This window comes from Zosterops lateralis (assembly GCF_965231275.1).
Source record: "Zosterops lateralis genome assembly, chromosome: 3".
NCBI classification, from domain to species: Eukaryota; Metazoa; Chordata; class Aves; order Passeriformes; family Zosteropidae; genus Zosterops; species Zosterops lateralis.
The window spans coordinates 18,261,742-18,288,141 of NC_139764.1; the positions used below are offsets into that span (position 1 = coordinate 18,261,742).

The 26,400-nt window shown below is 36.9% G+C and overlaps 1 protein-coding gene across 1 annotated transcript in view; it reads right to left on the bottom strand.

The window, feature by feature from the left end:
- USH2A (usherin) overlaps positions 1-26,400 on the bottom strand; it is a gene marked incomplete at its 5' end in the record, with an annotated part of 372,289 nt that overhangs the window by 204,035 nt on the left and 141,854 nt on the right. Inside the window, 5 exons of the mRNA XM_083856830.1 lie at positions 7,760-7,921; positions 10,243-10,356; positions 22,044-22,229; positions 24,603-24,683; positions 24,804-25,007. Coding sequence (XP_083712956.1) covers positions 7,760-7,921; positions 10,243-10,356; positions 22,044-22,229; positions 24,603-24,683; positions 24,804-25,007 — 747 coding nt within the window. The remainder of the gene's footprint in view (positions 1-7,759; positions 7,922-10,242; positions 10,357-22,043; positions 22,230-24,602; positions 24,684-24,803; positions 25,008-26,400) is intronic.

The following is a 26,400-nucleotide window of genomic DNA, read 5'->3' on the forward strand; positions in this document are numbered from 1 at the left end:
TTAGCAGTTCAGGAGACCAAATGTTCCTAAATTAATAAGGAGAACTATGAGTGTCTTTTCCAGGGCATAAGGAAAAGCTCAGAGAGAAGTTTCATTATGCAGCTGGCAATATCAAGAAGGCTGCCCCACTCTATCCAAGCCTATTAAATTATGGCTAAGTGAGGTGTGTCCTTATAAATGGATACCTAGAGATTCAAGCAGAAGCAGCAGGTTTGGGCTTAGTCCAGCTGTGCAAGAGGTGTCATATCTTTATTTACCCGAGTTCAGCATTATTTGAAACTAAGCGTAAGTCATTTACCAAGCATCTCAGAACAATCCTGGCAACACAAAACAAAAAATATTTTAGAAAAAATATGTTTTTCCTGATCTATAAATATATTATTTATAAGTTCGACATAGAACCTAACACAGTTTCTGATGTTTTCTAAAGCACTTAATGAAAATGTGACTGGATGAAAACTGCTTTAAACAATAAGCTTACGTGTCTGTTTTATCAGAAAAATTAAAACCTGAACAGAAGCCATCATTTTGTCTTACCAGCTTCAGGCAAACCACAATTACCAGGCAAACTGCTGAAAATAAGATCCTACAAAAAGTACTTCAGGCCATGCACAACAGAGTCAAGAAAGCACATTCAAGTTCTTGCAAATCTTAGAGGCCTCATTATGTTTAGTATCAAACAGTGGGTCATCATGAGACAACAGCTTACATCTGTGACAAACTTTGACACTTGATGTGAAGCTCTCACTAATGAAAGACAAAATAGAGAGAAATAGATTAGCCCTTCAGAAAAATGCAAGAACAAAGCAGACAAGAGAGGTTCACATACACAACATTACAACAACCTGATCTGAAAATAAGACTTTGCTATTTAACTGCAAAGATAGTATCTTGGAGAAGACCTACAAATCCACATGCCAGTGCAGAACACCTACAAGGTAATTATATGTCGACAATAAGAAGTAAGCTCTGCTGACAGATTAGGAAAAAAAAAAAAAAAAGAAAAAAGGCTGTAAGGCTGTAAATTCACATTTTACAAATTGAACTCAATGAACTCTTGATTTAAATGTGTACTTATGAGTAAACACTGTCTTCTGAAGAAATCTCAGCATCTTTAAACTGCTTACCAACCTAGATATGGAAAAAGAAAATACAGAACAAAAAGCTTACATATGTCTAACTCTGGCAAATATTTGAAATAATATTATAGGACAATATAATCTGGAAGTTTTACATTTTTAGGTTTTTGTTTTTTTCTAATCATGGAATTTAGACAAGCCATGAAATCAATGCTTTTCTTCTCTTTGTTTAGAAAACAGAGCCCATAGCCAAAATAATTCTTATGTGCCAGAAGGGAAAGGCAAAAAAAAAATACTCTCCCTGTTCTACAGCTATTAGCTCTGGAGTGGCTATTTTGCTCCAGTTCACTTCGGTAGATACAGAAGATTGGAAGGTCCCAATCACTCTCATTTTATAATTTGTGTTGCATTTTAATTTTTAGAAAGTGGTACTCAAGTAACCTGAGAGCTCAGCAATTCCAGCAGGGGTAGCGTGAGTTCTCTCCTGGCTTGCTGTGTTACCCAAATCTGATCAAAGGACAAGGACTCCAGAAGCTTGTCCAGCTGTGGTTTTATAATGACACCATTAGGTTTTGCTCTATAATCAAGGTCCCTAAAAGTCTGTGTAGCTTCAGGCTTAATATCTGCGACAAGGTTAACTGAAATCTGCAGCAAGGATAACTACTTTAGCAGATTGTATCAGCAGGAAATATTTAAACACTATTTAAAAGGATTTTAAATAAGCAGATTTTATTTAACACTGCACTAATGCACTGCAATAGAAAATGATACAACAGAGCTGCTACAAATAAACATAATGCTTTTACCCTTCCCCTGCCCCCCTCCCCTCTAAATTCCCCAGATGTGTATTATTAAGTCCAATGAGTGCACCAGATCTTTCTGTCTGAATTTGAAATACCGGAACGCCAGGCTCAGACAGCCCATTTGCCCTTTGGTTTTGTGCCTGCTGAATCTGCATTCTGGGTCTGTGGAATTAATTACGATAGTACCGGTCACCGGCAATGTCAGTGGTGCCGCTTCAGGTGTATCAAATGTGCCTTCCTACACACCTAGAACTTTTAGGGGAAGGCAGCTTCTGAGAGGCTGGTGTACCCTGCCCTCTAGTGCCAGGTGCACCTCCAGATGTTCACCTAAACGCATGCCAGGGCCAGAATAAAGCCTGGAGCAGCAGGCATTCTTCATAAGCCAGTGTGACTTACCAACTGGATATGTTGCTAAACCAAATGCAAGGTGTTGGCCTGGCACTGTTGCATACTAGTGCAAGACCCTAAAATAAGGGTGAGACACTGGGCCATGTCTCACTGGGTTGTGTGCAAGATGTTTCAGATAACCAATTCTAACTGCAAAGAGGCAAAGATTGATTTTTATTGCTCACCATGGTGTTAAAGTCTGTTTCAAAAAAAATGAGGAATTGTGACACTTAGGGTTATAATATCTATAAATCCACCACTAAAATTGTATTTGATAGCAAACAACTCTTTCCAAAACCTGTAGTAGAAGAACAGACTGAGTACATTTGGTATCTACAAGTATTTAGCTGCCACCTGGAAGATGGGTAATAAACTCATACCAGAGGATTATGGAATTTTTCTATTGTTTGTCCTTTAGGGCAAAAGCTGCCTGTCATCTTTGAGCATGACCTAAAACAAATGTAGGTAAAACCTTAGAGTTAGAAACTGTTGCTCTTAAACACGGCTAAAGCTGAAAACCGTGAAAAGTAACCACAAGAACAACATCTTAAACATAAGATAATAAGGGTTTTCTTCTCAGTGGTCCAGCTTCTTGCAGTGATGTATCTCTATTGCAATTATTTTCTACATATAAACTCTGGATTTTCTTGCTCAAATTTTTTAACTTGGAAATCAGTGCAATACTGATATTATGAATGGATTCTGCTTTTCTTATCATGAACTCTCATTTAAAACAAGCAATAGAATTCATGGCTTATAAAGGACCAAAAACTTTGTCAATTTTTCTGTAAAATGCAGTCATTGTACATGGTTGTGCACGATGTCTACTGTAATCCCTACGGGTTTAGTGCAACATAAAAAATACAGGTACTAATTTGGGATTCTCCCATTTTTTAAGTTCAGATATGTTAATCCCTGATTGAACAGCTGTCAAACATCTGTCCTTCTTCACAGAAAAACAAGGCTCCCATTCTAACCTGGTTTTGTGGGAACAGCCCTTCCATGCTCAGGTCAAATAACAATTTGAATAAGCTAAAGCTTAGTTCATGCTCTTAGAAAAAAAATAAAATTGTGAAGACACTCTTTCTCACCTTTTCGAAGACTCTCCTTAATATTTTGTCCAGAAACCTGGTAGAAAGTACTCTGTCACACGTTTTTATAAAGTCTTGGACATGCAATTTAGGATAACTCTATACTAGTTTAACTCTGTTGACGGTCTGCCCTTGTAACATAGCTGACACAATCTCTTTCCTGAAAAACTGGAAACACTTCTTTCAGGTTGGCAGAGAAAAATAAGTTTCATACAGTTGAGTCTTAATAAGAACATCTTCCTTTTAAAGATTCATGATGAGAACCATTAGATTCCGCTAGGAAAATTATATGAACACAATTTGTTAACATTGTCAAATTCCTAGTGCTGCAGAAAATGCGGATATACACCCTCAATACCAAGCTCAGAGCAAAAATAGATTCATACTTTTTTTGTCCTGTTTGTTTTCTAATGTATTCACAAAGTCATTTCCCTTTATAAACATGTTAGACAATGAACACCATTTCTCGGTCCATCACACGCTCACCTTGTAAGAATACAGGAATATTTTTGCTCTAACCTATTTTCTAAAGTTTCTTCACATCAATAAGCTTCCCCACAGAAAAAAACTGGGCACTTGGGTCACTGATCTGATCATCTCTACTTGTGCTATAAGATTCTGCATTTATTAGACCACCCTTCTGCTGGTGGTATTGGCACCACCAGCTCAGGCCACTGCAGTCTAGTACTTCTCAGGATAAACCACACCTTGTTACCCCTTTCATCTAAGGCAGGTAGAAAATTTCTGAGACTAATTCAAACAAAAGAGAAGAGAAGTAGGGATACCTTGCATAAATTTAAAATATCTTTAAAATAATTGCATTAAGAATTATCCACGTTACAAAGTAGAAACTTTGGTTTTGTCTGTGAGTGTTTGGATGAGAAGAATATTTTCCTGTTCCCAAGGAAAACCAGCTCAAATTTTCCTAAAATCAAAAGCCTTTTTAAGATCAGTATGTAAAGAGTTCTGAAGATAACTGTACAAGCTTCTCCATCTCCTCACACCTGCTAGTATCTACAGAACAGTAAGGTCTGAAGGTCTGGGGAGCAGAACCCTATTGCAACTACTCTCCTGAGCTGTAGATGATGGTCTTGGTTACAGCAGCTTCTGCACTCACACACACAGCAACTGAAAGCATAAATACATGGGCATGGATTCACACAGCCTAAGTTCCACCTGGGATCTGCCACTATTTCCTCTGGCCTCATCCCTTGGAGAGATTAGGCTTTCACTGGAATATAGGACATGAAATAAAACCCAGCCTGCATGAGGAAGTAGGACATACACCACATAAAGCAAATGCACGAAGGTGAGAGGCAGAAAAATCACAGGCAGACAGTTAATACAGGTGTTGCGGTAGAGGGTCTGGCTTCATTTCAGTGTTTTATTACTCACAACACAGAAACCAAATTTGTCAATATGGGGGAAATATTTAAAGGCACTAATGGATGATGGATGCCTAATGGGTCTCCTTTTTCAATGTGGTAAAGTGTACATTTGCCATATGTGCTTTTAAAGGGTTTCCTTTTTAATTACAGCTCAACCCCTAGAGGAAACAAACACTTGAATTTCCATGAAAATCAATGAGTATTTCAATCCCTCAACAACTGTCAAGATCAGAAATTAAGCTAACAATATATTTGCCATTATGGTGTTGAGGAAACATATACCTCCTCAAGTTATGGATAGATTAGCCTAAACTGATTGCAATTTCCATGGTCTGAAATGAAAGTCAGTGAAGTACTAATTTTTAAACAGAATTTATGTCTTCTTAAAAATTGTGGTTTAAAACCCCATCACATTTCAGTAGACACAGCACTTCAAAAACACAGAAAGAATCTATGACTTTCTGGTATAGACTACTGGCCAGGAAATAAGTCATATAGTTCCTAAATTAGGAAAATAATTTTGGTGAGTAAATAGGATGCAGATGTCAGAGACAATGAACTTTGTCTCTCTGTTTAAGATCAATAGTATATTTTGTTGTGGCAATAAGTCACCAACATCACTAACATAAATGCTGCAAAGAAAAGGATTATTATACGGAAAAAGCCAAGATGTATCTAACATATTACTCAAAACCAAAAGCTCCAACTTTTCACCACAAAACTGCAACCCTAGGAAATAAAAAGGAAGATCACTTTGTACCTCTTTTAAATCTACCTACAAAGTGGAAAATCTTGGGCTCTGAAAGGAAGCAAAATCAGGTCAAATCAAAGATATATGCAGATCTAAGCAAGATCTTAAATAAACCCAATTCACAAGGACTGGAATTTCTAGTGACCCAAATCCTAGCCTGCTGGCTCACATTGCTACTTCTCCCTCAGGCAGAGGGAGAAACTGGCAGCTACATAAAATGGATCCAAATAAACAGATTGATCACCACACCATGCAGAAAAGAGTGAGTCTTATGGTGTACAGTTTATGGTAACATGATCTGATCCACCATCCCTTTCTTTTGAATAAGTTAGGATTTTCTGTTTTCTTTAGATGCCTAAAAGTTAATTGAAATCAAAGTCATGAAATGGTCAATATGACCAAAAATATAAAATTTTCAAGCAAAATAGGAATAAATAATTTCTACATAAAAGCAACAAGAGCTTCTCTAGGAAACTTATGAACCAGATGAGATTTCTTCTGCATACTTCAGCTGAATGTATTCTGAAATATCACTCAAGACTTAAGGATAGAAAACTTATGCTTTTTTATATTTTCAAAGAAGAATTACAAAAGTTACTTGACCATAATTTCTATCAATAAGCATTGATTTTGTCTGTAATTCAGAACTGCAAGCAGACATGGATCTAAACCAACAAACCAATATTACGGTGAACATTTCCTCAAATGTTTTATATCACTTGCCCATTTATAACCAGATTGCAGATGAACATTTTGGTAAAATGATAGACCTATGATGGAATTTCAGTAATGATTTTAGTAAGATTGGAAGCACAACTATTTGCACTTCAAAAATTTTAAGAACAGTGCTATGATATGGCAATGAGAGATTAATGTAAATCTTGTAAAAAAAAGATAAATGGCACTGCAAGAATACCAGAAAACTGGGCAGATGGGAAGAAATTAATTGAACCTACACTTTTGATAAATATTTATTTTTTGCAGAAGAAAAATGCACAGTAGTTTGAGCTGTCATTATGCTAACCGATATCCTATTTTTCATATTATTAGTAATACATAATGTGGTAGTTTATATTCAAAAATAAAACCAGAATGTATATACCTCATGTATTTATCCAGAAATGCACTAAGGTTACTATGGTTACGAAAAATCCATTACCTTTGAATACAGAATGAAAAAGTTTGACTTAAAGTGTGCTCTATTTATTATAGTGATCATCAACAGCCTTCAGGAGGTTCTCTAACTGGATTCATTTTTCAGTGTCAAAACTGACCCACCACACCAGTATGTTATGGCCTGTGCAAGGCAAAGAAATTTGAACTGTATGAATTTTTAAATACGTTTTATACTGACTCAAGATGCAGAAATGGTGTTGAATTTTAAGGCCTTACATTAAAAAGAAAGTAGGGTCTTGGTACCCTTTTCCCCTCTGAGTTGTCCAATTTGAAATGCTTTATTTTCACTTGTACCTTCCAAGATATACAAATTCTGATGGGTCCACAATAGTGCTTCTGCTGTGGCATGACATTTCTAGCTCCACATTTCCTTTATGGGTTTTTTGGCTGTTGGGGTGGGGGTGTTTGTTTTGTTTTGCTGTTGGTTTGGTTTTTTTAATTATTATTTTTGTTGTTGTTTTGCATAAAGTCTGAACAAGTAATATGGATAACTCATTAAATTACACCAATTACATTAAAATAGAAAGTTTGATTATCGTGTGTCTCTGTATTGCCAAGTAACAGACACTTAACTTCTGTGTAATAGTTCAAGAGTATTGATATAATTTGGCTATTGGCACAACTATTATCAGAAGAAAACAGATTATTGGATTATACTTTTAATAAATGAATTAAACAAAGGCTATTCAGGTAAGCAATGTGGTATCTCTCTAATTAAGAATATTTAAGGAAGGCAGTAAGAAAAACTATTAAACCTGTACATAATTTTTTCAACAGACTGCAGCTTACTTGCTTTGAGAGCTGGATGTTATGAGATCAAAATGTTATAAAACCATAAAAAGATGACTCAGATCCTGTGAAAGAGGCACAAGACTTAGCTACACCATCCATGGTGGTGTTAATTTCTATGAGTCCCAACAAAGAGTAAGACGCTTTAAAATATTAAACCCATCAGGGTTCAAAGTGCATCCAGCCAATTTGAGAATTATGTTTCTTTCCTCTGAAATAAGAAGAGGTCAATCACACAATTGTTCATTGCAACCATGACATACCCATCTGAAATGCTACCTAGCAAAGAACTCACCTTTTACAACACACTTAGTTCCATTTCCAGAGTAAATTGGTATCCCATTCATATATAAAGTATATTGTGTAATAATACCATTTGGTGTTTTGGGTGGACTCCAACTCAGGAGCAGGAACGTGGGAAAGGATATTGCTGTGGGTGATTGCACATCTTCAGGGGCTGGTGAAAAAATGCATAAAGTTATACTATATGGTCTTTCCACAAATAATAAAGAATTTCAATGAGAAGTTACTACCAGAATGATTTTTGGTAAAGCTGAAATTTCAGAAAAGATTTTATAACTGCAACATCGCGGGATTTTGAGAAGTCTCCTATATTATTGTAAGGATTAGTAGCCAAACAGAAACTTCTATGGAAAACAGCAATATACTCTTTGCTTTTAGGAGAATAATTATGCTTCTATAATTTATCTTTCCAGCTTGGTAACACTGATCAAGGTACAGGATTTCAGTGCAATCCTTATTTTAATGCAAATTATTTTCTCTTCTTTCATGATTTTTATTCCTAACTACAAAGTGATCATTCTAATCACCAATGTAGGCAATGTGTTCTTAGGCACTATCCCTTATTTCAAACTTTTCATAATTCAGTACACTTAGTAATGTTTGTTTAATGTAGATTTTATGTATATAATATACTGGAAGTTGGCAATGGATAATAATTTAAGAGTCGAGTTCTTTCACTGTTCCAGTGAGTTATACATTAGAAGCACAAGGAATCCCGGTGAATATTGCAAGGGGAGCAGAGCTGAGGCCTTAGTCTGGGAGAAATATCTTGTAATTTACAAGCTCTGTGCTAGCAATTTAAAACAATAACTAGCAGCGCCTGGCAATGTGAAAACAATATAAAGTAATGAATGTTTCAACAGGGAAACCGGGGTAGCTGGAGGGTGTGATATGGTGTCTGTCTTCTGTATCACCAATTTATTGTTACTAAGAGCATGCAACAAGAGCATCCAAAAATAGAAATTCCACACATTGACTTTTTGTTCAATTCTTCTGAGGGATAAAACACATGTTTCCCATAGCTTTATTCAGTCTCTAGGAAAAAAAAAAATCTACTCTTGCCTAAACCGTTCTGTTATGACAGGTAAGGATTTCTGCTTTATTCACTAAGCTGAGAAAATAGGACATAAACAAATTATTTTTAATTACTATGTCACAGCAGAAAGAAATACACAAATATTGAAATAATGTGGTTCATGTTTATATCACAGGGTCCATTAACTATTTGGCTGTCAGAGGCTGCACCCTTTCATGGAGAATGCCACCAGACAATCCCAGCCAGTTTACCTTGCACATCCAAGAGGCAATAACTGGATTTGGATTTGATTGGTGCTGCTGGCAGTTACTAACATGGTCACGCCAAAACTCTGTTCTAGCAATGTTAGACTGCAATCTTCAGCATTGTCCTCATCAAGACAGCACCTTGCACAACAACCTGCTTTGGCAGCAGTTAAACACCTCAGCATCCTTTTAATTATTATGGCTGTAACTATGTGACTTCATGCCAAAATTTTATTTTCGTTATTGGTACCGTATTACAACCTAGTTTACACGAGAAGATAAAACAAAGAACTGTAGGAGGGAGGGAATTTTGAAAACTAGTTGGCATCATGGAAGATTAACTACTGTCCAATAAATACATGTCAAAGTCTTCATTATTCTACTGGTGTAGATTTGGAGTAACTGATTGTTTTAACTGGGTTAATACGGCTTTAGGATGACAGAACCAGGAGACGTGAACTTTATGTTTAATTGAGAATGAAGTTAGATATGTCACTGATATTTTTGGGGCATTTGTTCTGGTAATTGGTGTGTATTACACATCAGCCTAGACTCTAAAATCAGAACCGAATGCATTTTTTCTTTCTTTGTGCCCTAGTTCGTAATGTAAACATAGTAAGCATTAAGTTACACTCACAACCTTTAAGTTGGAGCACAACAACATGTAAAAGTGTTTAGGCAAAAAATCTGAACAGTAATTAATAAATAACTCAATTGGCATTTGGCAGTTTCATCACACTGAAATAATAGTTGCCTATTGCTGGTGTTTAGTGGTTAAAAGAAACCATGGAAATCAACCGTTTGATTCTCAATTTCATACTGTGCCATACAATCAATTCTTTTTAGTCAGACTGTCTCTAGATTTACTTCTGAGCCATAGTAAAATGAGGAAGCTTTCATTAATCTTTCAGATGCTTCATATTAATGACAAGGCTCTTGCATGAACAATGTAACAGCAATTAAAAAGCCCATTAATCTGCATTACAGCTATTAAAGATGCATGTCATTAAAGGGTATGGAGTTTGATTCATTTTCGCACCCCCCAAAAAATGGAGCAATTATGGTCTGGCAATGCACTTTGTCATCAAATTAGGTTGGGGTTTTCCAGCAAATGGCTTTGCAGCGTTTAGCTCTTCTCCTGTTTTATTATTCATGACTGAAATGTGGAAGTCAAGACCTTTGAAATTACTTTACCTTCTTGTGGAGTGGAGATGTTCAATGCATGCAAGCTCTCAGTACAGCCAGCCAAAGTGCAAGCAGTTAGGGTTACAGCATAGTTTGTGAAGGGATGCAAGCCCCTCAATACGCCTGCAACACAAGAATGCAAAGTGTTATGCATGTACAGTGTACAGACTGAGTGTATGCAGACACACACAGAGGGAAAATAAACTTTTCTGTTATGGTCCCCACTGTTACAGGTGGAAAATAAAAACTATTTAAGGTTCTGTTCCTATATCCATGAGTTAAATTTTACAAAGTAATTTAAGAGCAAATGATATTTTATTCCATTTCTAGTACTAAAGATGCACCTGTGTTTCTTTAGTTATGCTCACTTGAACAGACACTACTTTGAAACAGAGGTGTATACTTTAATGTGACAATCAAGGAAATTTTTCCTTAATCCCTGTCTCAAAGTTTTTTCAGTTATTCTTTTTGTTTTTCCAAGGAATTTTTATTGTTTCCCAGAACAAGCTTTTTTTAATGTGTCCTCTCCAATGATGTCCCTATTCATCCATAAACTGAAATCTAACTTTTTTTAAGAAACATCCCACTTGTCTTCCATTCAGTAGCAGCATATAGACCATACCTTTGTTACACTAATAACAGTAACATAATTCAGTATGTACACACATACTGAAATGTTTACAAGACGAAAAGATCTGGAGCCTTATTCTATTTCAGATCCTGCTTATGTTAGTGAAGAGAAGTTACTAAATTCTCACATATCAATTGTTACAAAAAATAATAATCACTGCTTACCACTTCAGGAAGTTTTGCAACATTTTGAACTATCATATACAGAAGGATTACAAGGCAAAAAAATTTAGTCATTTTTAGAAACACCAGAAGTTCCCATTTCAAAACGAGTTCAACAACAAAGTAATATAAAATCTAAATACAGAAGTAATTAAAAGAAGGCCAATTCATTCCAAGTTTTATTTGAAATCATGTTCTCACCTCGACTGTCACAGCTCTAGCACAATCTATGTGGTGTTTCATTAAAAAAATAAAATTTATGGCAAACTATGTTATTGCAAACCTGTCCAACTGATTTTGCAAATCAGCTTAAAAAAACCCAGCACATCAAAGAACTGTAATTTCTGGCCAATTGTCCCACAGTACAAGAAGTCTGAAAATCCCTTCAGCATTACATGTACACAAACAGGTAGACGAAATTGGTCCTTGTTATTCCTCTTCACTGGGTTACTACACTAACAAAAAGCAACATAACTGCATTTCATTAATTTTTTTTTTCCCACATAAGCCGTTTATAATGAAAGGGCATGGAGAATTTGATGTTGGAAATTAACAGCTACAGCACAAATATATTATTTTCTGAGTAGAACGATCAGCCTGTACAAGTTTATATTGTGTTTAGTAATAGGTGTGTTCACATAGAAAATATGAGACTAGCTTTCACTGAATTAGTAACATTTATGCTTTTTCTTGCAATCAATCAAAAACTTCAAAGGTTGGCATAGCAATGATCTTTCTATTTGAATTCTCTGGGGTGCACTTCTACTCATACAAATGGAGAGATATTCAGAAGTAATTACTTTTACTTCAGAGTAGTGTTAAAATAAAACCAGTTGACCAGCATCTGCTTCCTTTGGCTATAGTTCTGATTTTGCAAATCCCCAGTTAACAGTGGAGAGCTGTACTGACATCCAATCTAAGTGTGATGGAGGGAAAAAGAATGCTGTGTTGGTCACCACTAAAGAAATGTCCCTGTAATCTTCCTGTGATGGAAGAAGTATATTTTTAAGAGCCATCAAAAAGACAGAAAATAGGAAATAATGTTATCATAGAATGGTCTGCATTGAAAGGGACCTTAAAGATCATCTGGTACCAACCCCTCTGCCATGGGCAGGGACACTTCCCACTAGACCAGGTTGCTCAGAGTCCCATTCAGCCTGACCTTGAACACTTCCAGGGCTGGGGCATCCACAACTTCTCTGAGCAACCTGTTCCAGTGCCTCACCATGCCCGCAGAAAAAAAATTCATCTCAATACCTAATCTAAACCTAAATTCTTTCAGATTAAAGCTAATTCATTACATTCCCTCTAAAGAAGTTCCTTTTCAGCTTTCCTGTTTGGCCCCCCTTTAGGCATTACTACGCCTGTAAAGTATTGGAAATGACACTAAATTCTGCATACAGAAATTCCATTAGTCAAAACACCATCTTTTTTACACAAGACAGTATTTCCATTTATTTCCAGATCATAGAGGGTTAAACCCAGGAAACTATAATAGGTGCCTTGGGAATTACCTCCACAAATAAAAACAAGCAGGAACCAAACTAAGTCCTCTAACTGTGACATTTGTGAGTTCCTGGCCAAGAGGAGCATGGCATTGTATATACACCATCTCTCTATGCACTCTGCGGTGCTTTAAGAAGCAATATAGTTTGATTTGTACATTTAGCACTTGTAGCATTTGTTTCTTATGAAGCAGTGAACTAATGCTCCTTGCATTTCCTCATGGAAGACATCCTGTAGGGTTACAGAATATCAGACCTATACAAAAAAGATGCCAGGACGTGTAGGAGGTTTGGATTGGGCTGCTTGGTTTACTTTTGACAAAGTAGGAAGGTTTTATATGAAACACCTGTAACACAACAGACTTCTCACTGCACAGGTAGGTTTGTGAAAGGCTGAGAGATTTTACATTAAAAACAAAAAAAGCAAACAAATAAACCCTTTTGCTATAGAAGATTTTTTGTTTAAAAATTCATTCAGCAAAGGCAGCAACTTAAAAAAAAAATTTTCATTTCCTAATTAATATTTTTCCTTTATGTGTACTCTTGCACTATTTTTTTTTCACTGAAGAAGCAGATGTGCATAGGTAGGCAATAGAAAGTGCACAGATTTTATTTACATACTTCAGCAAACTATTTTTTTCTCAGCTGCCATCCTATCCGTTTGGCCAGCATCCACTCTAATCTGTTCTCCTTCATTATGTTAATCTGTGGGCGGAAAGATTTCTGTCATCTTCAAATCGCTTGTACAGCAATGGTAAACACCTTGGCCTGTCTGTAATTGGACAGGTGTCTGCAATGGTGTCACCCAGCTTTTAATTCAATTAAAGTACTGGCTGCTCTGCTCTCATTACCCACTCATTTCCTCTGCACTTTCAGTCAGTCAGTGAAATTTACACTCAGCACCTGACTATGCTGAAATACAAAGTCAGCAGTCCCACAGCAAAGATCATCACCGATACATGTGAATTAATTTAAAGAACAGCAAAATAAATTTTGCAGTAGAAAATAGCCTATGATCCAATGAAGTTGGCTGACAGCTTTAAAAAAACTTTCCCTAACTCCTCAATTATCACACTCCCAGACTGGCACCTCTTGTCTATACCCAATAACTGCTGATCTGATAAGAGTCCATCAGGCCTTCCAAAATAGGATGCTAACAAAGCAAAATTTGGCCACACTTGTATGTATTCTATTAATGCTAATAGGAGAGAGGTGGGTAAATTGTCACTTTGATCAGGAGATAGGCTTAGAGACATCATCAGTATTTGAGAAGAGGGTCAGCCTCACACATTTGAGATATGGTCCCACACATTCAGTCTGCCACTACAGAGCAGCTGAATCCACCTAGACTAGGTGGATTTAACATCATAGACTACATTTGAAGCCTTAAAATCCACATGGGGAAGTGGAGATGCTAAATCATTTTAACACACCACTCCTATCTGCCCAAAGAACCTTTGGAAATAAATTAAAGTTCTAACACAGACATTTTGACACAGTGACCCCATGAAACTGAATAATGTCATTTTTTAAATATGAATGTAAAGTTAACAGTCTAAAAGAGTGATCTGGAATCACACCTAGAACATTAAGCCCACTTTATATGCAAAACTAGTATTTAATTCTCTATACTTTTATTTAACTGGTCTTTAATTATTTGCAATATTGAAAGTGGAGGTTTAGAGTTGTGCAAGAGGGAAAATGCTTGGTTCATTCTAGCAGCAAAGGGATAACAACATGGATATGGACAAAGGGTAAAATGGGTGTGTGGACTAGTCAGAATTAGTTGCATATCTATGTCCAGTCCATTCAACATTCTAATGCATACAGTATATAAGAACATTACATATATTACATATCCAGCTTTTCTCCCTTCACTTCTCCATAAGGCAGACATTTCTTTGGTTCAGTACCTCTCAAAGAGTTCTCACACATTTAGACAACACAGCCATATTCCATAGCATTCTGGCAGATTTTGAGTGAAAAAGTAGTACCTCTCGAAAAAAAAAAAAATTATTAAAAAAAAAAAAAAAAAAAAAAAAAAAAAAAAAAAATTAAAAAAAAGAATGGCTTACCACTACAGTATGAGGGCTAATATTCTGTTTATAAAAACTGAGTGTATGTTTTTGCCAAAGGGACTTTTCTTTGATAGATTTTTTCATTGTTTCCTCCCTAACATGCTATTTCATGAGGACCCATTTTGAACTACACCTACTGCAATTGAAACAACACTTAACCTTTAGATTTACCTTAATTCTTGTCCAAGCTTTAAAAACCAAAATTACCACATCTCTCCTCCCCAAACCCAGACTATTTAGCTAACTTGAATGCCTGAGGTTATACAGCATCTGTCCAACAAAGTCACTTGTGTGTCGAGATGCATCACTGCCACAGTACACTTAATCACAGTCCACTGATCAGAAAAGGAAGTCCTCAACTGACTTTGTTTTTGACAGATTGTAGCAAAAACTGTTTAAGTACATGTGTCTTCCACATATGCATTTCTGAACCGAAAGCCTGTGCACATCAATCTGTCACATACATCTGCATTTTTAAAGCATCTTCTAAGTATAGTATGAGTCATAAAATGAAGAACTACTCAACATGAGGGCAGCTATCCCAACTCTTTGCCTTATAAGAACTAACAGAAGTTTTACTTTAGCTATTGCTAAAGTAGGTGGCTGGAAAGACCCTTTTTCTCCAACAGAAATACTTCATAACAAACCATACACAAGCTCCACTGGCTTTGAAGATGCAATTCAGTTTGCAGTGGTTCAAGGAAACCTGTTACATTCCCCATAGCACAGGGAACTCTGCAGTTGCTTCAGTTTGCAGAAAATCTTAACTGAACAGGGCACAGAAAGTATTGGTTTTGTAATATCTATGTTACCCTTGATCATTCCAAATAACTTCATCATTGCTTATTTTCTGCAGTTTAATTATCTTTAAAAGTTTGTAAAGAGACAAAAAAATACTGTTTACTTTTTTGCAGATTTTTTAATATATCTATAAAACCATAATAATCCTTTCTAGCCTGAAAAACATTAAGAAATTAACTTATTTTTATTAATAAAAGTATGGGTATGTATCTAAAAGTTGATGTAATTTTGATAAAATGCTCAGGTTTATTTAATCACACAATTTACATTTCGTATGAATAAATTTATACAACAGCATTGGACTGTAAACAAGACTCATTTAGGTTTAAACTCAATCAAGTTTGAATCTTAATACTGTAGAATATGAATATAATTTATGTTTTAAAATTCATATATTGAAAAATATGCCACTAGTCTGCTAAAGCCAGCTAAATGAAAGGAGAAGGGAACCTACATTCTGTCACTCTGACTTAGAGTCACTAGGAGCTCAAGCACCACCTGACAATCACAGCAACCTAATGGGCATGGACAGGTCTATCAGCTACCCCTTGTTGCAGTACTCCCAGTCAAACATTCTTATCTACATATCTTATTACATATGAAGTTTTACAACTTTAGAAATTTGTCTCAGCTTGGAGCAGGGATTTGAGAGTCGTCCTAGTGCTCTGGCTCTACATACATTCATCGCAGTTGGTTTGCAATCCTTTTCAATAAATTAAAAAAAATCATCTCATTAATTGCAGTATGGGAATGTTTTGAGTGTTAAATATTCGTGCAAACCAAGAGCTTTCAAGTCATTTCAAGTGCATGAGAGCATTGCCCAAGCAATTCACCAACAGCTTCACACAGCAAACTCCCCATTGGTGGTAAACTGCTCATTTCATTCCACAAAGATGAAAAAAGCCCAAGAGAAACAGCATTTTCTAATATCCATCTCAGACAGTGACCCCTGAACCCCATCAGAGGCAGCAGTCAGGGGGCAGAGGCTGGTCCCAAAGCCACAGGCTGCTTAGGTAGGGGACTGGCAGAGCTCTCTCTCTGAGAGACAATCTCTCAGCTGACAGCATATGCCAGAGCATGGGCATCTTCCAGGCTGGCAGCAAGCTTTTCCCAGCACTAGAGCTCCACTGTCCAGCCCTGGCTGATCTGTCACTGGCAGGTGGCCCTGTCTCCTCTTCTGAGAGACTCTCCAGCTAGAGAGCTTTCAAAACCACAGCACAGCTCAGACACTTTGATTAACCATATTAAATCATTAAATTAACTTTTCCTGAGATATTCATCTGCTGAGCATAAAAGACCAAAAGGTGAAAAGCAATTGCAAACATGTGTCACAGGAAGGAGGGAATGGCAGCTGTCGACCACAATTTTCTCATTGCCACGTGTGCAGACACGACATCAGCCCATGGCTATTGCAGCACTGACAGTGGTGGGATGAACTGCAGAATTACACAAACTTGAAAGAGAAATCTTTAAGAGGAAAAAATACCAATTGTGAATTCTTTTGCAGCACGTTTAATTACATTATTATTTGTAGGTAACATTAGAGCCCATCATTTAGAGGCTAGTCAATCTCCTGAATTCTACAGAGAGAAATTTGAATTATAAAATGGGGATTTTGCATGTGCTCGGCAGGAGACGTGTCAGAGGATTGTGATCAGTGGCACAAAATATAGAGTGAAGACAGTTGGGGTGTATCCCAGGATTCTGGAATAGTGTTCAACACCTTTATCATTTACTTTGATGACAGGGGAAGTGTGCACCCTCAACAAGTCTGTGGATGATACAAAAAGAGCCACTAAGATGGTAAAAAGACTGGAGCACATCTCTTCTGAGAGAGAGTGAGAGAGCTCTGACTGGTCATCTCAGGAAAGACAAGGCCCAGGGTGATCTATCAAAATGTATACGTACTTTATGGAAGGGAAGAAAGCAGCAGCCAGCCTATTTTAAGTAGTGCTCAGTGAAAACACAAAGCCAATGGACACAAATTGAAATACATGAATCACAGTGTCAGAGAATATCCTGACTTGGAAGGGACACACAAGGATCATGGGTCACGATGATCTCAGAGGTCTTTTCCAATCTAACTGATTCTGTGATTGGTGAGTCCAACTCCTGCCTCTGCACAGGACAGCCCCAAGGACACCATCATGTGTCTGAGAGCCCAAATGCTTCTTGAACTCTGGCAGGTTTGGTGTTGTGACCACTTCCCTGGGGAGAAAATTAAATTCCAACTGAACACAGGAAATCGCTTTTTACTGTGAAGGTGACCAAACCTGGAACAGGCTGCTTATAGAGAAGTATCGCCATTTATAGAGATATTTAACACTCAGCTGGATGTGGTTCTGGGAAACCTGCTCCAGTCAACCTGGCTTGAGCTGGAGGAGTGGACTAGGTAGTCCTTCCAACCTAATTGACCCTGTGATAGTCTGGATTCCAAAGGAAAGTGAATGCAAAAGGTGATCACAGACCACACTGAAACAGTGTGTTCTAAAGCTTCTTCTATTTGTTTAAATACTGATTCTAATTTATTTTCCAAATTTTGATGTCAGCATGTGGAACACACTGGAATGCAGAAGAAAGTAAGCCTTTAGGAAAAAAAAAATCTTACATGCAGTGACTGCACTTCCTTTATTACTCTGCAAGTGTGACCAGCTACATCCAAAGTGCATCAGTGTTATTTCATGCTTCTCTGAAGGCAAGATGGGCAAACACGGTACTTTTCAAATCCCAAAAGTTTACCCTCTAACTTTATATTCTCATCCTAGAATACAGATACTGAACACTATGTTGAAATATATCACCTTATCCAATAAACTCCTGGTTCAACAGTCAGAACCTCATTTTAAGGATTTAAATCTGATGAATATTCCTTTCATGGATGAAAATGAAAAAACAGTTTGACATTTTGGAAGACTACAAGGGTCAGATTTTGAAGGATTTTGCTTTCTGAGGAGTCAGAAATAGGCCTTTGAGACTGTGGGATTATGGTCATTTAAAGACCTATTTTACTTTTAATATTTAGCTCAGCTTTTCTTCTTGACTAGGGTACAAGAGGTTCTTCTGAATGTGACACACACAGTACAGCCTTCTGAGAAATGCATAATGCTCTTAACTTTTTGTTACTGTGCTCCATTTATGACTCAGGACCCTACTGTAATTGTTCAAAAGAATTTACAGTGTAAGTATAAACCAAAACACAACAAATGGGCCTAAAAAGCTGCAAGGAAAAAAATAAGACCAAGTTGTCAGTGCCCTCAGATTCAAGCAGCAGACTGAGCAGTGCCTAGGCTTGACAAAGAAGGAAAATTCAAAGGAGGGCATGGAAAAATACCATCATTTCTTCATCAGTGATCCCACAGAGAGCTGTGGTGCTTTTCTGCTGTTACATTAGCAAGCCTGACTGTTTGGGTTATTGCAGCATCTTCTCATGGAATGCAACAAAAGAATTTCTAAAGAAATGTCCCTGAAATTAGGGAGAGAACAAGCAAAATTTTTTCTTCATAGCAAACTTAAAAGAAAAGTAAGCATCTTCTATAGGGTTCTGTGTTTATGTTAACTTTTGATTAATCAGGAAAGATAATTCATCAGGGAAAGATACACCTTCTCCTGGGAGTCTCATATTTGTGGGTAACTCAAGTGGATAACTCTCAATATCCACTGACTTGCTCACTTGTGTAGGATTCACGGAAATCAGAAGACTAAAGTAAAATGGTTTTAGATTGGTGATTTAATTTACACTTGTCTCAGTTCTGACTCCACCATGAGAACATGAATTATAAATTTTATACAATGCCAAAACTGGAAAATACATAACTAAACTATTGGGCAGGACTTATAAATAACAAGAGGAAGCACATCTTACACACACAAAACAGAACTGGAACAATTACTCCCACAGCAGTTACAGAAACAAAAAGAATAAATGTATTAAAAAATAAAGACAATTCTACCACAGACCATTAAGCAGGATAGTGCAGATGCAGCTTTCAGCTGAAGAATTCCACAACCAACCTGCTGAATTTTACTAACAGGAAGACTCATTCTATGGCTAGCACATTTCTTACACTTTCATCCTGAGCGTCGAGAGAATCACAGAATATTCTGAGTTGGAAGAGACACACAAGACTCATGGAATCCAGCTCTTAGGTGAATGGTCTGCACAGAGATTGATCCCACAACATTGGTGTTATTAGCACCCCGCTCCCACCAACTGAGCTCATCTCAAGGCCATAATCTGACATGGTCATATAGATCAATAGTTGAATACAGACATTCTTATGTTCTTTGGGTCATATGAGTGGCCAGTGTGCTGCTGTGGCAAACAAAGCCAAGAGGATGCTGGATTGCACCAACAAGGACATATTCAGCAGCGATAAAGAAGATATTATTCCCCTCTAATTAGTTCTTGTCAGGCCACACCCAGAACACTGTGGTCACTTTTGGTCCCTGCTGTGCAAAAAAGATGTGGACAGGCTGGAGAGAGTCCAGAGAAGTGTGACAAAGATAATTAGAGGGTTGGTTAGCCTGTAAAATTAGGAGAGACTGAGAAAATTTGGTTTGTTCAGCCTTAAGAAAAGAAGTATCAGTAGAGATCTTATCACCATGTTCCAGTACTTAAAGTGTGGCTACAAGAAAGATGAAGAGTCTCTTTTTACAAGGAGTCACATAGAAAAGACCAGGGGTAATGGGTACAAGTTACTCCTGGGGAGACTACAATTGGAAACAAGATTAAAAAATTCACAATGAGCACAATCAGCCACTAGAATAATGTTCCCAATAAGTGGTGGATTCCCCAGCTCTGGATGCTTAAAGATTAATCTGGAAAGGGTGCTGGGCCATTTTGCCTACACTGTGCTTTTGCCTAGAAAGATTGGATCAGATGATACTTGAGCTCCCTTCCAACATGGTATTCTACGATTCCATAATTTTATTTTGCATTATTTGACAGATCTCTACAACTCCCTGACGGGAGGTTGTAGTGAGGTGGGGGTCGGTCTCTTCTGTGACTACAGTGAGAGGACAAGAGGAAATGGCCTCAAACCAAGACAGAGGAGATTCAGATTAGATATTAGAAACAAATTTCATTGCTTGGGTGGACAGGCATTGGAATGGGCTGCCCACAGAGATAGTGGAATCACCATCCCTGTAGGTGCTCAAGAGATGTCTGGATCTGGTTATAGGTGATGTGGTTTAGGGGGCACAGTGGTGGTGCTGTGTTGATGATGGGCCTTGATGATACTACAGGTCTCTTTCAAGCTTGATGATTCTATCTGCTGTAATAGGCTAAAGAACCAGGATCCATTTACTGTCCCCATTTATTATAAAGGTATGTTGCTTCTTCTATCTCCTGTAAGCTGCAGACAGATAACCTCCTACCTGTCCAGCCTGGTGCAGACATTTTCATAACCCTGACAAACAATCATGGCACAATGCCAAACAAGTTAAACAACATTTCTGACCATCAGCTGTGAGTAAGCTACCTAATCCATATGTCTTGGTCTTTAATTGCTACCAGTATAACCTATTGTCTTGTGGCATATACAAAGAATGTTGAAATCAACAAGGTCATTGAGGAAATCATAGTAAGGATAGAAAGCCTATGCAGTTCTGGTAAGTTCACTACTCATAAATAGTTAAGATATTTCAAACTGGAGAAAATAATTTTTTTCCCTTAAAAATGTATACATAAGTTATGGCAGAGAAACAACACAAACCATATATACTTATGTAAAAACTATTACCTGGGTTTCAGGAAATAACACACTGCCTGAGGGTTAACTTTCCAAGACTGTTGTACTGCTCAAACGGGAGCCAAACCAAAGCACCAGCTTAGAGCACTGTGTCATTACCACTTTTTAAATTATTATAAATTATAGAATTGATGCTAGAGATCATAAAAATGAATCTATTGGTCTGAAGTATTGCCCCATTTAGTGATCACATAACATAATCCAGATTCTTGTCTGTAATGTACTTCCTTCCCAGGGAACATTGTAACAGCCAGAAAAAGCAGTTTGTTCATAGAGAGTAGGAAGCCAGAGCCATGCTATCCTGGCAGGAAGAAATGTCCCAAAATATTCTCTATAACATTCTCACCCCATAAACCCAAATCCATGAATTTCTTAATTCTGTAATAGCATACCTCCACATCAGTGAAGGTAGTATCAACCACAGCAGCTGATTAACACAAATGTATGCTAGTTCTCATTTAAATCAGTTAGGTTTATATGATCAAAATTAGGCAGATATATCAAGTGCTTTCATACATCAGGTCAAACAGTATCATATGGGACCCAAAGAATAATTTAGGTGAACTGGATGGAACAATAGGGAAGGGGTTAAAAAAATCACCTATACAAAGCAAATACAAGCCAACAAAAAAAGCATTTCTCCCCCAGATCATAAATAGTTTGGGAATTGCTTTTTAGTATTTGTGCTGTATCTTAATTTCTATTGTTCTTTGAAATCAGTACATCGCTGCAAGGATGCTGACACAAATAATTACCCTTCCGAATGTTATCTATGCTGTGTATACACAAAAACAGACAAGTAGTATTTTACAGATCAACAAAAGGAGGGATAAGCATCCTGTGTTATTAGATATGCCTAAAAAATGGTACTTAACAACATTTACCTGTGAGCATACCAGCGTCAGTAAGCTCAGCACTGGTGATGGGTACAGTGGGACCATCCGCTTCATATGCTTTCAAAATGTACTTCTCAATTACACCTATGACCCCAGCTGGTTTGTCCCAGGTGACCTCAATGCTGTAACCATTTATACTGTGAACTCTTGAGGGAGTTGGCACATTTTGTGGAACTGTAGAAGGATAAAATAGAAAATAGAGAAAATGGCAGTTCTAAGGAGACTATTGCCCCTATTCTTCACTTTTAATGGCTGCAGTAAATCAGACTCAACCATTAGCATAAATACAATTTATTAGAGTTGTAACTTTTCAGCATTGATTTAATATGACTGCACATCTTGAGCTATTCAGTTTAAGCTATATTTCAAAACCATCAAAACTCCATCTACATAACATTCCTTCTTGTCTTGTTGCAATTTTCCAAAAACATTTCATGTATCAAACATATTTAAGCATCACTCACAAAGAGAGGAGGTGGATTGTATGTAGCTAACAAGCACAGGCATTATAATAACACAACTGAATGAAGCAAGGCAGTACTGCAGCAGAGAAGAGTTTGATATTTATCAGTTGGGTATCTAAGCCATAGAATGCCACAACTATGTAATGTTTCTAAAAATCTCCATTATCTTTTACAGAAGTCCTTCAAAAAATTAAAGCTCCTCCACTTATTTTCCACATACATATTTTAATTCCTCAACATCATGCACCTTTCATGGGGCAAAGCAGAGGTTTTTAAGACATTTTTGCAAAATTCTTTGCTTCTGATCATTCCATATTACAAAAGGAAAAAAAACAAAAAAAAAAAAGGAAAAAGGAAAATTTAAATGTTTTAATGAACTGGTAAACCAAGATCATATATGCATAGAGTTGCTAATAAAAAGAAATCATTCCATTTCCTATAACCTTTAACTATTTCTTGGATATTACTATGCCAAGTAAAGGTCTGGTCAGTAACAGCTTCATCACAGATGACTTCACAAGGGACACAAAGGAAAGACCCAAGGAACACTATGGCAGGATGATGGATGATGAGTTTGCTGTAGATGCATGTGGACTCCCTCGCCCTGCTGATGATCACTCGCTTTTCTCACCATCAAATACCCTAATTTTGGTAATTTTACTGTTTAGTTTCATTAAATATGAATGCAGCTTGTTGTTTATAAGAAGGGTACCAGCATGGAAAGTACAAAAATACCTGGAAGTGACGATTTTTCTGTAAAGAATGTGATACTCTGAGAAAGCTCCTATTACTACAGCAATATATTGATTTCATTAGTTATGAAGTGTATCACAGGGTGAGGTAAGGTACTGTACAGCAGATGGTCTTCTCATAAGGGATATAACAAAACCAACTCAAAAATAATTAAATAGCGCAATTATTGTCCAACCCCAGGGAACATGGACTGCTCAGTGCTGTGGTCAGCTTGCAAACATAAATTTGTGGCAAACCTTACAGTTGTCAGATGGTTGACATGAAAATATGCATATATTTTGTCCCTTCTGGGTGGCACACAAAGTATAAGAGTATATAAGAATGCAATATTTATGCATGTATCACATAATTTTTTAAAGTGATACATTGGATGACTTACATCAAAAGAATGCTCTTCACTGGCAGAATGCAACTGGGCTTCAATTTCAAGAAGAGGGAAAATCAGTTAAATAAAATACACAGAACTATAAATCTTCAAAATCTTACTGGCTTGATAAAGTTTGCAAAAGCACTGACCAGAAGAGGAAAAGTTTTTAAATTTTCTTCATAAGACATGAAAAATTTTATCTTTAATGTATCATTTTCCTACTCTGAAACCTCCACAAGCCATGTGATTCTGTTCTAGTAAATGTTGCCACATTTTCACACACAATCTATGGACTACTTGTAAAAAGAGTCCTCGTTCAGCAGCACTGAATAGCACACCCATGTGTGAGTCATTAAAAAAAAAACAAGTTTCACAAGACCACCTTGTCCCTAGCAAATACATGGCCTCTTCTTTTCCACAGCTTGTGCCTGCTTTCCCAGTATCACCTTTCTCTACACCTTTTTTTGTAGCACTAAAATTATATGTAGGAAAATTTACTTACTCCAGCCTACTCCTGTAACATGGCATTAGGTGTGCACGTATGAACACAAATAGATGGTTGCTCTTACTCAGTTAATGCAGTTCAATCTTTTAGTATCCTTAATTATATAATCTAATAAATATTTGGAAAATACCTTGAGTTATGAGAAGAAAATACTTGCCAGAGCACTTTAAAGCTGATGACTGCAAATCTGGTACCTGTTTGAAGCATTAAGCAGTTTCACGCCCTCAGAAACAGTATGCAAGGTTCATTAATCAAAATTGCTTTGGTTGGATTCTCTCCACAGAATCACAGGTTGGAAGGGATCACACTGGGTCATCTGGTCCAACCTCCCTGCTCAGGTAGGGTCACCCTAGAGCACAGGGCATGGGATTGTGTCCAAACAGTTCTTGAACACCTTCAACCTGACATTAAATAGCTTATGAAAAGTAAGAACAAATAAACCTTAAAATTATATTTACCTGATTCTCTTGTTCGAGCGTGGGTCCACTCACTAGATACTGATCCTCCTTCATTTAAGGCAACCACCCTATAGAGGTATTCTTCAAAGGACATCAAGGATAGAGGAGGTAAAAGATTAAAAAGAAATACCGAACATGGTAATACATTAGTCAAGAATGGAACAAAAATTATGTATTTTATTTAAGGAACCAATGCGCTACCTGTAAATGGTTGTAGAGCACTCTCATAAACACTCTGCTCTTTTCCTCGGTACACAAGGATGGAGTCATTTCCCCTGCAGTTAACAGCACTGTCAGTTGATAGGCATCCATCCAGATTGACTCTGACAGCACTGCTGGACACAGATGCCAAGTTAACGACAGCACCTCGTGTAAATTTAACATCCTTCATGCAACCACCGAAACCTAGCAAACAGTAAGGGATTAGTACCACATAAAGAGCTTCAGTCATTAAGAAACACTTCTGTTCCTTTCAATTCTATATTTTCAACATTAAAGACTGCAATGTGAATATGTTGACTTCCAACATGACATTCTGTCTCCACTTTCAAGACACCAAGCTGGTAAATTCCTGTCTTACTGATCTACACTTTCACTGTTAGCAATTCCATCCCACAAGGAAATACCTTTCTGTTTTCTCTTTCATCACTTCTCGCTTTGAAATTATTACCATGAAAGCAATTCTCTGACTTTTAAAATCAGCTTTCTGCTGCTTGCTACTGTTTTGTTAAATGTACATACTTCCTGAAACTAAAAAGAATATCTAGATTAAAAATTACAATTAACTTCAGGAGATCAGATGGAGGCATATCAGTTTTGTCTAACAGGGACATAACTCATGTGTTGTTTAGAAACATACTCCAGAAATATAACCCCAAACTACTTGTTTATGATAAAAAAAAAATAAGAAGCTTCATTTTATATATATTTCTATATATCCACATATTTCTGTGTATGTGTGACATTCTTATTGAAATTACAAATATCTTAAATCAGTTACTTGCAGTTACAACACAACTACAAAATACAAAATGCAATTGTTAAAAGTTTTATATTTACTAATAATTAATAAATTAATATAAAATGGATCTCAAATCTGAGTAATGGTTGATGCTTAACACAAAAAAAAGTAAACAGTAATCGAATCGAAGACTTCAATTAATTTAAGAATTAACTTTGTGAATAAAAATCCACCTCTCACAGATCAGTGCCTCTCTTTAGCTTCGTGAAAGCTAGAGTATTTCTATCTTATTTATATCTTATGCACTTTTATTGCCTTTATTACTGCAAGATGACAGATCAGACTATTTGTCCTTAGCCACCTGAACTGAGAATCTAATGTCCATACACAGTTCATGTAAAAAGGGGTACTAAAGGTGGACATCCACTTTGAATCATCCTCTAAAACACCTTCTCTCTCTCCACAGCACAGGGAATTTGGCCAAACTGCTCCTTAAAATGAATACTCCTAATTTAAGCTCAACTCCTAGTCCACAGTGACTGGCTCAGTTTCTTAGTCTGTGACGGGGTAAAAAATTAGTCCCAGTCTGCCCAGGCATCCCAATCATAGGATAAAATGAAGCTGTTTGATTTGCAGTGAGATGCATTCTCTACGATCTATGTTATTACATCAGTTTTAGTATCTTTGTAGCTATATTTATCACTACTTAAAGATTCCTCACTGACATCAGCCAATCAATCCTGTCTATTCTCAAGTACCTGCAGAATAAGTACAGATAGTACAAATTTTCACAAACATTCCTGCCAGGGAGTTTCCATTTGAACCTCCCAGGAGGCC